The 13,284-nt window shown below is 40.6% G+C and overlaps 2 protein-coding genes across 2 annotated transcripts in view; one reads left to right on the top strand and one right to left on the bottom strand.

Annotated features, from left to right (window-relative positions):
• Nucleotides 1-13,284, bottom strand: part of ZNF699 (zinc finger protein 699) — a 171,901-nt gene that overhangs the window by 91,949 nt on the left and 66,668 nt on the right. The gene's annotated exons all lie outside the window — the stretch shown is intronic.
• On the top strand, nucleotides 9,906-10,844 carry LOC110593802 (olfactory receptor 7D4-like). The gene has a single exon (XM_021705186.2). It carries the CDS (start codon nucleotides 9,906-9,908, stop codon nucleotides 10,842-10,844), a length of 939 nt encoding a protein of 312 aa, XP_021560861.1.

Below are 13,284 nucleotides of genomic sequence, written 5' to 3'. Positions count from 1 at the left end.
GTTATGCGGTTTGTTTGTTTGTTTTTTTAAAGATTTTATTTATTCATTTGAGACACAGAGAGAGAGAGAGAGAGAGAGAGCATGAGCAGGGGGAGAGGGAGAAGCAGGCTCCCTGCTGAGCCAGGAGCCCGATGCGGGGCTCGATCCCAGGACCCTGGGATCATGACCTGAGCTGAAGGCAGACGCTTAACCATCTGAGCCACCCAGGCACCCCCGGTTATGTGTTTTTATATTCATACTTGATAGGGCAAGTCTTTGACTTAGGGTACCATCAAACACTTAGCAGGCCTTTTACAATCGCTATTTAAGTATTTTGATTGGCAAAGAACATGTAGCTCAGACTCCAATGGGATATTTTTTAGAGGGAATCCTGAACTATGAGATCATACCTAGAGAGAGAAGAACTCCTACTGTGAGGAAAAACATGATTGCCTTCAAATTTCTCACATTGGAATAGAATTGTCAAGCACAGTTTCCATTTTATTATGGTTTTCTCTCTCCCAACTAGCTAACCTGTTTAGAAATAAAATAACAAGGGGCACCTGGCTGGCTCAGTCGGTGGAGCATGAGATTCTTGATCTCTGGGTTACAAGTTCAAGCCCCACATTGGGTGCGGAGATTGCTTAAAAATAAAATCTTTTTTAAAAAGTAAGTAAAAAAGGAACACTTATTTAATTAGGATCTTTGAGATTTCAACCTTGGATGTCCCTTGAAAGGATAGATGCTTCTTGTCTGCCCCTTTGCTCCCAGCTCACTGACCAGGACAATAAGGATAATATCGTTGTCCTGCTGACCCCAGGGCTGCTTGGATCCCATAACAAACACTATTTCTGGAGTGTACCTACCATCAGTACAACCATGTTCTTCTTCCCCACTGTAATCTGGGTGATCCATTTGGGCTCCCAAAGGAAGGAGGAGTGTCTAACGCGTACATGTATGGTTTTGCTAGCAGTAACTCCAGGAACAAGAACATAGTGGCCAAAAGAGTCTAGTTGAAAATCCCTAGGGATTTTATTTATTTATTTATTTTTTAAGATTTTTAAAAATTTACTTATTTGAGAGAGACACAGCAAGAGAGGGAACACAAGCAGGTGAAGGGGGGGAGGGAGAAGCAGGCTTCCCACTGAGCAGGGAGCCTGATGCAGGGCTCGGTCCCAGGACCCCGGGATCATGACCTGAGCTGAAGGCAGATGCTTAATGACTGAGCCACCCAGGTGCCCTGAAAATCCCTAGAGATTTTAGATTTGTGACCTTGACTTTAGACTTTAGACTCTAGAGTGAATTAAATAATGATGATGATGATAGCAGACATGCTTATCTTATTTATAAATTTGATGATTCATGGTCCCATCAACTCCACCCCCTCCAATTATTAACCAAAATCTGAGTTTCATTTCCAAATTTTCAGGGAAGAAACTGGCCAGGTTGGACCAGACACTGCTCTCTGATCTGATTAGCTATTGTCAGGGGGTCAGACCACAGAGCAAAGTGGGGCCTGAGCACCACCAACATGCACAGATCTGCTACAATATGAAAGAAATGTGGGGAAAAGCAGAATTATCCAAAAGACAAATTTCAGAAGAATGTTCAAACCATTGATGTGTTGTACTTCAAATGGACTGATTCTGAGCTGGACATCCAGAGGTTGATGGTACATTGGGATAGATCTGAAAGCAAAGGCTAGTCTGTGATAAAGATCAGAAAGAGGGACTAGATTATCCCCATAATGATACCTGTACAAGATAATGGCATCTGTAATCCTTCTTGATGAATGAATATTAGATTGCTAGTGAGAATGTTTGATTTTGTTTTCTTTGGGCATTAATATCATAAGAATATTTTTATATTTGGGGTTCCTGTTTGTTTTTGTTTTTGTTGTTGTTGTTGTTATTTTAAAGTAGGCTCCATGCCCAGCATTGAGCTCGAACTCACTACCCAGAGACCAAGGGTTGCATGGTCAGGGTGCCTGGGTGGCGCAGTCGGTTGAGCATCTTGGTCCAGGTCATGATCGTAGGGTCCTGGGATCGAGCCCCAAATTGGGCTCCCTGATCAGCAGGGAGCCTGCTTCTCCCTCTCCCTCTGCCGCTCCCTCTGCTTGTGCTCTCTCTCTCTCTCAAATAAATAAATAAAAATCTTAAAAAAAAAAAAAAGGAGTTGTATGCTCTACCAACTGAGCCAGCCAGGAGCCCTTCCTATTTGTTTGTTTTAATTAGCATTGCTTTGCCTGTTTCCTGGCAGAATTATCAGCTACATGGATGCAGGAAAACAAACAGGTGTCTCAGAATTCTCTCCTTGGGACTCTCCTCTTCAGACTATTGTTGTCCATGTACCTGGTCACCATGCTTGGAAACCTACTTATCATTCTGGCCATCACCTCTGACTATGACCTCCACACACCCATGTACTTCGTTCTCTTCCACCTATCTTCTTCTGATATTTGTTTCAATTCCACCATGGTTCCAAAAATGCTGGTGAACATTCAGAGAACAAAGCCATTACCTACTATGCAGGCTGCATCACCCAGATGTATTTTTTTCATAGTGGTTGGGTATTTGGACATTTTCCTCCAGACCCTAACAACCTCTGATCCGTTTGTGGCCATCTGCCACCTCCTACCCACCACAGTCATTGTATGATCTATATTTAGCCAACTTTGGTCTGACAATACACAGTGAGTCTGTACCACATGGTAGGCACTCAAATATTTGTTAAATGAATGAAACCAAATTTCAACCACCTTTTTGAAATAAATGTGAACTAAGAGGTTTTAACCATAAACTCATAGAGGTAGGAAAGAACTTCATGTCATTCATTTCACTTCATAAATTTTTTAAATGAGAGGATGGATTTCCTTGAGTAAGACTGAATTCCCAGTAATGGATCCATTGATACCAAGGACTGTTTGGGGGAAGATAGATGAATCATTCTGCAAGTACATTATAGAACTTAAACTATACTATAGTTCTCTCTGGGAACGAATGTGCCACTAATCTTTTTTTTAAGTTTTTTTTAAATTCCAGTGTAATTAACACAGTCTTATATTAATTAATTAATTTCAGGTCTATAATAGAATGATTCAACAATTCTATACATCACTCAGTGCTCATCATGATGACTGTACTCTTAATCCCCTTCACCTATTTGACCCATCCCCCACCTATCTCCCCTCTGGCAACCACCAGTTTGTTATCTATATTTAAGAATCTGGGTTTTTTGTCTCTTTTTTTCTTTTTTTTTTTAATATTTTATTTATTTATTTGACAGAGAGAGAGCACAAGCAGGGGGAGCAGCAGGCAGAGGGAGAGGGAGAAGCAGGCTCCCCGCTGAGCAAGGAGCCCGATGTGGGGCTCAATCCCAGGACCCTGGGATCATGACCTGAGTTGAAGGCAGACGCTTAACCGACTGAGCCACCCAGGTGCCCCTCTTTTTTTTTCTTTATTTGTTTTGTTCCTTAAATTCCACATATGAGGGGCGCCTGGGTGGCTCAGTCATTGGGCATCTGCCTTTGGCTTGGGTCATGATCCCAGGGTCCTGGGATCGAGCCCCACATCGGGCTCCCTGCTCAGCGGGAAGCCTGCTTCTCCCTCTCCCACTCCCCCTGCTTGTGTTCCTACTCTCGCGATCTCTCTCTCTCTCTCTGTCAAATAAATAAATAAAATCTTAAAAAAAAAATCCACGTATGAGTGAAATTATATGGTGTTTGTCTTTCTCTGCCTGACTTATTTCACTTAGCATTATACCCTCTAGATCCATCCATGTTGTTCTAAATGGCAATATTTCATTATTTTTTATGGTTCAGTAATAGAATTACCATATGAGTCAGTAATTCCACTACTGGGTATTTACCCAAAGAATACAAAAACACTAATTCAAAAAGATATGTGCACCCTTATGTTTATTGCAGATTTATCTACAATAACCAAGATATGGAAGTAACCCAAGTGTCCATCAATAGATGAATGGACAAAGAAGATGGTGTCTATAAATACAATGGAATATTACTCGGCCATAAAAAAGAATGAAATTATGCCGTTAGTCTTTGTAGCAGCCCTTCACATCCTCAATGGAAGCTCATTTCCCCATTAGTACTTGCTATGGATTGAAAGTTTCTGTCCCCTCAAAATTCATATATTGAAACCCTAACCCCCAAAGTGATATTAAGAGGTGGAGCCTTGGAAGGTAATTAGGATTAGATGGTCATAAAGATAAAGCCCTCATGAATGGAATTAATATTCTTATGAGAGTCACAAGAGAACTTACCTCTTCTCTCTGCCTTGTGTGGACACAATGAGAAGTCAGCCACAAAGCCTTTCACCAGAATTTGATTGTGCTGGTGCTCTACTCTCAGACTTCTAGCCTCCAGAACTGTGAGGAATATATTTTGTTGTTAAGGCCACCCAGTTTATGATATTTTGTTATAGCAGCCCAAACTGACTATGACATTGTTCTTCAAGTAGATGAAAGAATTTGTATAATCCATCCATTTTATGATACAACTTCCCAAATAACCAATATTCTCTCTATACACTCCAATTTGTCAACTTTCCTGTTTATTAAAATTGTTTTAAATAAGGCTTCCAGGGGCACCTGGGTGGCTCAGTCGTTAAGCATCTGCCTTCAGCTCAGGTCATGATCCCAGGATCCTGGGATTCAGCCCAGCATCAGGCTCCCGGCTCAGCAGGAAGCCTGCTCTTCCGTCTCCCACTCCCCCTACTTGTGTTCCTGCTCTTGTTATCTCTCTCTCTGTGTCAAATAAACAAAAAAAAATCTTTAAAAAAAATAAGACTTCCATATTTTTTCTTCACAAATTGTATCTACTCCAGGTTTTCTCTATAGTAATTTTGTGATATTAGTAATTTGAGCCTTATTATCCTACTTTAAAATAATTATTTGTCTTATGAATAGGTTCAGGGTTCAAATTCAAAAGTTTTGAAAGTTTATTTTTAAAAAGTTTTGAAAAGATAGACCATGCAAAACACCTACCTCATCCCTATATTTTTTTATTTTTTTAAATATTTTATTTATTTATTTATTTATTTATTTATTTATTTATTTAAGAGAGAAAGCATGAGTGGGGAGGGAGCGGTGGAAGTAGAGAGAGAAGCAGTCTCCCTGGGATCTTGACCTGAGCCAAGGCAGACACTTAACTGTTTAACCAACTGAGCCACCCAAGCGCCCCCTATTAAGGAAGGGAGGAGAGAGGGAGGGAAAAAATTGAGTTTGTTGTTGGAAAGATTCAGTTTGATGTGCCTGTGAAATACCCCACAAATAATTTCCACTTGGCAGTGGCATGGGTTGATCTCATGTTTTGTTTTAATGGCCTTAGTAGGAAAGAATTGGGTTACAGAGGAGCAGGTCAGAAAGACAACATTATGCTTGGCTCAGCCTTACTCAGGATCCTTAATTTCTCAGTGTGGCTCCCACTTCCTAAAGACAGTTCTTCCCAACTCCTGACGCTCATGCATCACAAATAAACTCTCCTGGACACTGCACATGGCTGCAGATCAGTATCCAAACGGTGATCAGGTGGACAGTAAACTGGGGTTGGGTTGCCAACTTCTCCCTTCAGAATTATGGGCTTATTTTCCAGATTCAGGGAGTGCAGTCTTCTGACAGCTCTCAGCCTTTTCCCTTTCTGAGAATTGCCCTCAGCTAAAGGAAGCTGACCTCACTTACCCAAGATCACACCACTCAAATCTCTTGCTGTGGGAGCATAAATGCCTGACAGCCATCTGTACCCACCACTCTTTGCTCTGAAGATGCTGCTGGCTACTCCCATCCACGGACTGAACACAGTAGGGTACCAGTGCATGCCCAATGCCATGCTCAAACAATGACATTCATGACCAGGGTCAATTAACTCTGCCAAGTTGGTGACTCTTTTTTTTCTGCTGTAAGGGACCTCAAGTGCCAGGCAAGTGCATAAATTGAAGTTCAATGGGACTTTTTCCATGTTTCTGGAAGTGCTACCCTTGTGGGTGTCAAGACCTCTAAAGCTGCTGAGGCTAGAGTTGAGGAGACCTGAAGCAAATACTGCCCAATTGGCTCATTGGGCATGACATTAGACAGGGCTGCTTCTATTAACAAGCCTTGATTTCTGGACCCATAAATCCTATACATTGGCAATACAGCACATTATGATTGTCATTGACTTAGATTGTACATGCATCCTGTGAATTGTGTAGTCAGTATGTGTTGTGTATTTAAATGCCTGCAGTAAATATGATCACACTCTTTGAAATCAAACATGTTCCCTTATTTTCCATTAAACAAAAATTTTGTTACCTAACCATACTCCATGATTTCTTTATGCAATGTTCTACCTCTATCCTCACTTTCCCTGACAAACTTTATAGGTGGTATATATTGGCACCTCTATTTCCTCCATACTCACTCATCAACCCACTCTACCTGGATTGGTTATGCCCCTACCCCTCACTTTAGAGGTAAAAAAATGGAGCCCTCCCTAATATCAACAAAGGCCTCCATGTCACCAGCAAATGTCAAGGGATATTTTCAGTCTTCATTTGGTTAGTCCTTTCAACAGAACCAAAACTATTAACCACTCTGCTTTTCTTCAGAAAGAACCTCTTTGCTCCATGACACTGTAGACACCAAGTGATCTTTGAAATCTTCAAAGACTTTTCAAGGGATGAACATCATGGAACATTCACTCCTGGTTTTGGTTCTTGTAGGAGTTAAATATTCCTTAGGGGATACCTTGTCATTTAAGTCAAACCAAAGAGAGAAGAATTTCTCCTTGAAGAAAATACTTTCATCTTGGCCCACTGTTGTCTACACAGACATAGCATTGTCTGAAATTTTCCATTCTTTCATCTTTCTATCCCAAGGGAACTGAATTGTTCAGAGACAGGAACATCAGTAGAACAATTTATTTAATGAGGAGCTTTAAGAACTCAACTTTTGAGATGATAATAACAGATCCCTGCTGCTCCTTCCTATAATTCTCTGTTGCCGGCCTAAAGGAAAACCCAAATGGGCTTCTCCAGGACAGACTGCAGAGAAGAGAAAGCTTCAGTGACAACCCTCAGAGACGGTAGGATCATTGCTTCCCAGTCAAGACTGAGGAATACGAGGGAAAGGGGTGAGAAAATGGGCACTGGGTTTCATTTGTAAAATAATGAAATAGTCCCATATTTAGTTAGTCAGCAAAGCCGAAGTCTCTGTAGTTTAAAGGTGCTTTACTTGCTACTTAAGTCAGTCTTTTCCAGCTCTTGCTAAGCTTCCTTACCTCTCTCTTTCAGAATCTAGAGCCTCTCTCCAGGAAGAGTTATTTTCCAGTGAGTCTCCTCCTCTTCTCTACTCTTTCCCATGAATTGTAAGCTCCTGTTCAATTGCCTGTCCCATCATTTATTCATTAACTACTCACTGAAGATCTATTAAGCACAAGGTATTAACTATTTTGTTCCTCATGTGACTGAATTTTTCTATTATATTCCCTGTTTTTGCTGGCAGATATGACTTACTGATAGCGCTTAATAGTTCTGTATTATTTTGTTTTCCTTTAGTGTCCACTATATATCTACAAATGATGTCATTATTTCTGGCTTTTGGTTAATTTCTTTTTCTCATCACTCTCTTTAGATGTTCATGAGAATGTTGAATGATTGAAGTTGGAATGGACTGCTTGGGCTTTTCATGAATTTAACACAAATATTTTAGTGTTTTAATGTAGAGTACCCTGTTGGCTGCAGTTTTCAACAGCTATTCTTTATTGGGTTAAGAAATTGTTCTTAGTCTCCTCCTTAATGAGAGGCTCTATCTTGGCAGCTAACCACAGGAATGGCTGCTAGATTTTCTCAAATCCATTTTCTATTGTGATTATGATTATGATTCCTCTTCATTTCCCTATATTTGTGATGAATTGTTTTTGCAAACATCCTAGCATTAAACCATCTTTCCATTCCTAGAATAGGTATGACTTTTTCACTATATATTACTCTTTTAAATAGGTATGAATGCATTGCATTTAACCTTACTATTCTATTTTGTGTTCACATTCAGTTATATGATGAGTTTGAAGATTCCTTTTTTGCATTATAGTTGATGCTTTTGGTCTCAATCTTTATTATACATCTAACATTTGCATATGTTGAACAACTACTATGTGCAGACACTATGTAAGTCCCTGGAAAGACAATGGTGAGCAAAAACAGTCTCCATTTCTGACCCACAAATATATATATATAATTACTAACATGATAGTTACATTAAGGAATAGTACAGGGTGCTCCACATGTGCTCCTCACATACTCTCTCCCTCCTGAACCTCACTTTCTGCTCTCCATCTCACTGGCCTCTCAAATCCCTTCCATTACCAAGCTCACCCACCGTGGAGAAACTGCAAATTCTCTTCTTTCTGCCCAAAATGTGTTCCTTTTCCTTATTTCTCTTAATTAACAATTACCCATCCTTCCTCTAGCAGCTCAATATTCATATTTCAGAGAAGTCTTTTCTACCCACCTTCCTAGGCTAAATTGTTCCTCCATGATTCTGTTTTCCTTTTAATTAATTAGCATTCTATAGACATTAATAATACTAAAACTTTTTCTATTATAGAAGATGTAAACATTTATTTTCACATCTTAAACTTGCCTTTCAATTTTTTGTATGATTTGATTTATAGAAGCTTCAAATATTTATCTTTTTTTTGCAATTAACTCCTCTGATTTTTAATATAACACATCCCCACTTGTGAGCATGAACATATAAGCATACACTCTCACACATGCTTTGTATTTTATTTTAATGATTTGTGATTTTCCCCCTTCTTATTTATGTAATCCATATGCTTTTTCCTCTTTCTTGGAAGAATCCACCTGGCAGGTGGTGTCTGAAAGAGGGAGGCATAGGGTCTTCCTTAACTAGAAGTGCTAAATGGTAGTCAAAAGAGGTAACAGACCTGTTGTGTTTCTAATGATCAGAATTCCATCTTTGATGGCTGCCCCAGTTTAAGTGGAACATTGATAAATGACAGCCATCCAAGACAAAAATTTTGTGATGTAAGAACAGAAGCTCACGTTTGTCAAGTGTCCTCTGTATGTCACAAGAACCACACTAGAAACATTACATGCATCATCTCATTTAATTCACTCACCAGGCTTGCAATGTAGGGAATATTTACTACTCCCATTGTGGAGGTGAGGTATCTGCAGCTACAAGAGATTAATTAACTTTGTTAGGGTCACACAGAGAGTAAGTTGGTAGACCAAATTATTATTCTAGAAAGTCTGACTCAAGATCCCTTTTTCTAAATCACAGTTCTATAATACTGTATTTTGGGACAGTTAAATATCAAAAAATAATTGTCATAAAAGGAATACATTAATAAAAATAGTTATTATTTATTGACATCCTACTGTGCACAATAGCATTTTGAATCATTATAAAGAAGGTAATAGCAGTAACCACATTTTTTAGGGGAAAAAAGGACACTTTGAGAGTTAACTGTAACATCAGTAGGATACATCAGGTCACAGAGTGAAGGTTGTTTGAGCTGAAAACCTATCTTAATCACTATGATAGGGTTATTAGAATAAAGGAAGTTACCAAAGAAAAGACCTTAAATGTCTTCAATTACTTCGGAAGATCCTATCAAAGAAGAAATCAGTTTATATCCACAGATTTGAATAGAAGAATTAGAACCAGTGAGTGGCAGATAAAAAGAGAAAGATTTCTGCTAAGTTAAAGACAGTCTGAATGATTATGCACATTTAAAATGGAAATGGGCTACCACGTCAATGAGTGGATCACTGGCATTGGAAGGACTCATGGAGGGTAAAGGATGTCCATGCAAAATAGATCAAAGGTGAATACTAGGAGGTGCCAGCTGGCTGTTCATTGAAGGTTGTTTTGCCTCCTTCTCCAGCAAACACACCAGCTACATGGGAGCAGGAAACCAGACAGAAGTATTGGTATTCCTCCTTCTGGGCCTCTCAGATGATCCAGAACTGCAGCCTCTCCTCTTTAGCTTGTTCCTGTCCATGTATCTGGTCACTGTGCTGGGAAACCTGCTCGTCATCTTGGTTATTCTCTCTGACTCCCACCTCCACACCCCCATGTACTTCTTCCTCTCCAACCTGTCCTTTGTAGACATCTGCTTCACCTCCACCACCATCCCCAAGATGCTGCTGAACATCCGGGCACACAGCAAAGACATCTCCTATATAGGATGCATCACTCAGGTGTATTTTTTTACGGTTTTTGCTGGAATGGATGATTTCCTCTTGACGGTGATGGCCTATGACAGGTTTGTGGCTATCTGCCACCCCCTTCATTACACAGTCATCATGAACCCACACCTCTGTGTCCTCCTGGTTCTGATTTGTTGGCTCACCATTTTCTGGGTTTCCCTGATTCATATTCTACTGGTGGGGCAGCTGACCTTCTGTCCAGGCACGGAACTTCCACATTTCTTCTGTGAACTAGCTCAGATTCTCAAGGTGGCCTGCTCCGACACCCTCATCAATAACATATGCTCGTATGTTGCCACTGTCCTGCTGTGCATGTTTCCTTTCGCTGGGATCCTCTTCTCTTACTCTCAGATTGTCTCCTCCTTAATGAGGATGTCCTCCTCTGAGGGCAAGTACAAAGCATTTTCCACTTGTGGGTCTCATCTCTCTATGGTCTCTTTGTTTTATGGCACAAGCCTGGGGGTCTACCTCACATCTGCTGTGACCCATTCTTCCCAGAGAAGCTCGGTTGCCTCAGTGATGTACACTGTGGTCACCCCCATGCTGAACCCCTTCATCTACAGCCTGAGGAACAAGGATGTGAAGGGAGCCCTGCAAAGGCTCCTCAGTAGAGTGGCCTCGTGTCCATGATGGGCCACTGGCCTCAGAACCAAGGGGACATTGCGGGCCGCAAAGGCAAATGTGAACTTAAATCTGTTTTTTTCTCCTCTAATAGACATGTTTGATTTATCCAATTCCCAAAGCATCCATGACTTCCCTTTTATTTGTTTTTGTATTAGTGTCTCCTCAACAACTCCCTCCATAGTCCTTTTTTACTTCTCTTCTCTATATGTTGTCCACAAAATTCCATGTTTGGCCAGCTTTCTTGCAGTCATTCTTAAGATTTCTAACTTTAGGCTTAAAGTACTTATCATATCAAGTGCTGCTGTGGTTGCCCCAAAAATTATCCTCTGAAACATTGATGTTCTTCAGGTGCCTGGGTGGCTCAGTCGTTAAGCGTCTGCCTTCGGCTCAGGTCATGATCCCAGGGTCCTGGGATCGAGTCCTGCATCAGGCTCCTTGCTTAGCAGGGAACCTGCTTCTCCCTCTGCCTGCCGCTTCCCCTGCTTGTGTGCTCTCTCGCTCTCTCTCTTTCTCTGACAAATAAATAAAAATCTTTAAAAAAAAAAAAAAAGCGTCTGCCTTTGGCTCAGGTCATGATCCCAGGGTCCTGGGATTGAGCCCCGCATCGGGCTCCCTGCTCTGCTGGAGGCCTGCTTCTCCCTCTCCCACTCCCCCTCCCCCTGCTTGTGTTCCTGCTCTTGCTGTGTCTCTCTCTGTCAAATAAATAAATAAAATCTTTAAAAATAAATAAATAAATAAATAAAATAAAACACTGATGTTCTTCACCTTCATTTGTTTGTGTGCTTGTTTTCCCCACAAGATATAGAATGAAATCATACATGGTCACACCAAAGTGTTTACCATATCAGAACTGTGCCTGTTTGCTCCTTTACATGTTTGACTTTACATCATCTTGAAAAAATGTCCTGGAGACATTTCCTCTCATTCACCCCACTTCTCAAAAGAATAGAGTGAGATTGAGTTGGACTATAACCTGGCTAGCTGACATGGAGTTTCTATCCTACTTTTTTTTTTTAAGATTTTATTTATTTATTTGACAGAGAGAGACACAGCGAGAGAGGGAACACAAGCAGGGGGAGTGGGAGAAGGAGAAGCAGGCTTCCTGCTGAGCAGGGAGCCCGATGTGGGGGCTTAATCCCAGGACCCTGGGATCATGACCTGAGCTGAAGGCAGACGCTTAACGACTGAGCCACCCAGGTGCCCCTATCCTACTTTTTATATGAACGGTGATGTGATTTTCAACTTCAAAATAGGAATCTATATTTCCATGATTATATTCATAGTAATACGCTGCACAGGAAAACTGAAAGGTAGCTTCATTCTTTGTGATCCTTCCACCTGTTCTTCCTTTCTTAAATTTCCTTCTTTTACTTGACTTTTACTTCCCATATATGCAATTTTAAGATACACCCTCTAAGATCCTAAAACACGTAATAATGAATACAATAGAATAAGAGTTATTTTCTCACATGGTTTAATTTTTTTTTCTGGGACTCTCTGGAGGTGCCATCAGGAATGGTAGTTACACACATGTGGAACGTGTTCAGAACTTAGCTCATTTGAGAAGAATGTTGATAGAATTGAGTGTTCAGTGAAGGATGGAGTAGTCGATGCTATCCACATTTCTCCCACATTCCCTGGGATCCTCCTTACATGTCCACTGCATGACTGCCAATTGCCAGCCCCAGTCAGCACCAACTTTGCCCAACAGGTGGTGGCAAAAGTACCAGGGAATTATGCCCGCACAAAGACAACCCTTGATGGAGAACTATGGGGTTTATCATGTCTTCCACCCACTGACTGGGATAATTCTGAGGTTTGTATTTTGTAGCATTTTCCAGAATTTCCCCACAGGATGAAAACTCTGCTCATGCCCTGTGGTAGCTAACTTAATATAAACTTAATCGGATGTATTTTTTCCCATGTGTCACTTCTCCTCTCTCTCACCCATGTTCCATATTCCTTGTTCCTTCCAAAAAATGCTTGCACATAAATCCTTGGCTCAGCGTCTGCTTCTCTGGGAATCCAAGATAAGACAAGTGGTAAAGCCTATAATGTATCAAGACAATACCATGAAAGGAGAAACTTTTGGAGAAAAAACAAAGGGAGTTAATTATTGGGAACATAGGTTTGTAAAATTACTCAAAATTAAAGTTTGTTAGACAGAAAAGACTTATCTGATGTGGCTTCAATTCACTTTGATTCCATTAAGTCTAATCCAATGTGAATTTATTTTCTGCCATGTACACATTGAGGAGGGAACCAAATGATTGCAATAGAGTGGTGAGCATAATATTGGTGTGTCATAGATCCTGTTGAAAACAAAGGTAAAAGTTTTCAACCCACCTTGAGGAATTTCCAAAAAAACTCTTTAAATTCTTATTTTTATTGGGGCATCTGGGTGGCTCACTTAAACATCTGCTTTCAGCTCAGGTCATGATCCCAG

The sequence above is a fragment of the Neomonachus schauinslandi genome, chromosome 1, assembly GCF_002201575.2.
Source record: "Neomonachus schauinslandi chromosome 1, ASM220157v2, whole genome shotgun sequence".
NCBI lineage: Eukaryota > Metazoa > Chordata > Mammalia > Carnivora > Phocidae > Neomonachus > Neomonachus schauinslandi.
The sequence above is the reverse complement of the archived record's forward strand: the minus strand, read 5'-3'. Positions and strand labels throughout refer to the sequence as shown.

Excerpts from the sequence above, each read along its gene's own strand:
- LOC110593802 (XM_021705186.2), top strand. The coding sequence starts at position 9,906 with ATGGGAGCAGGAAACCAGACAGAAGTATTGGTATTCCTCCTTCTGGGC.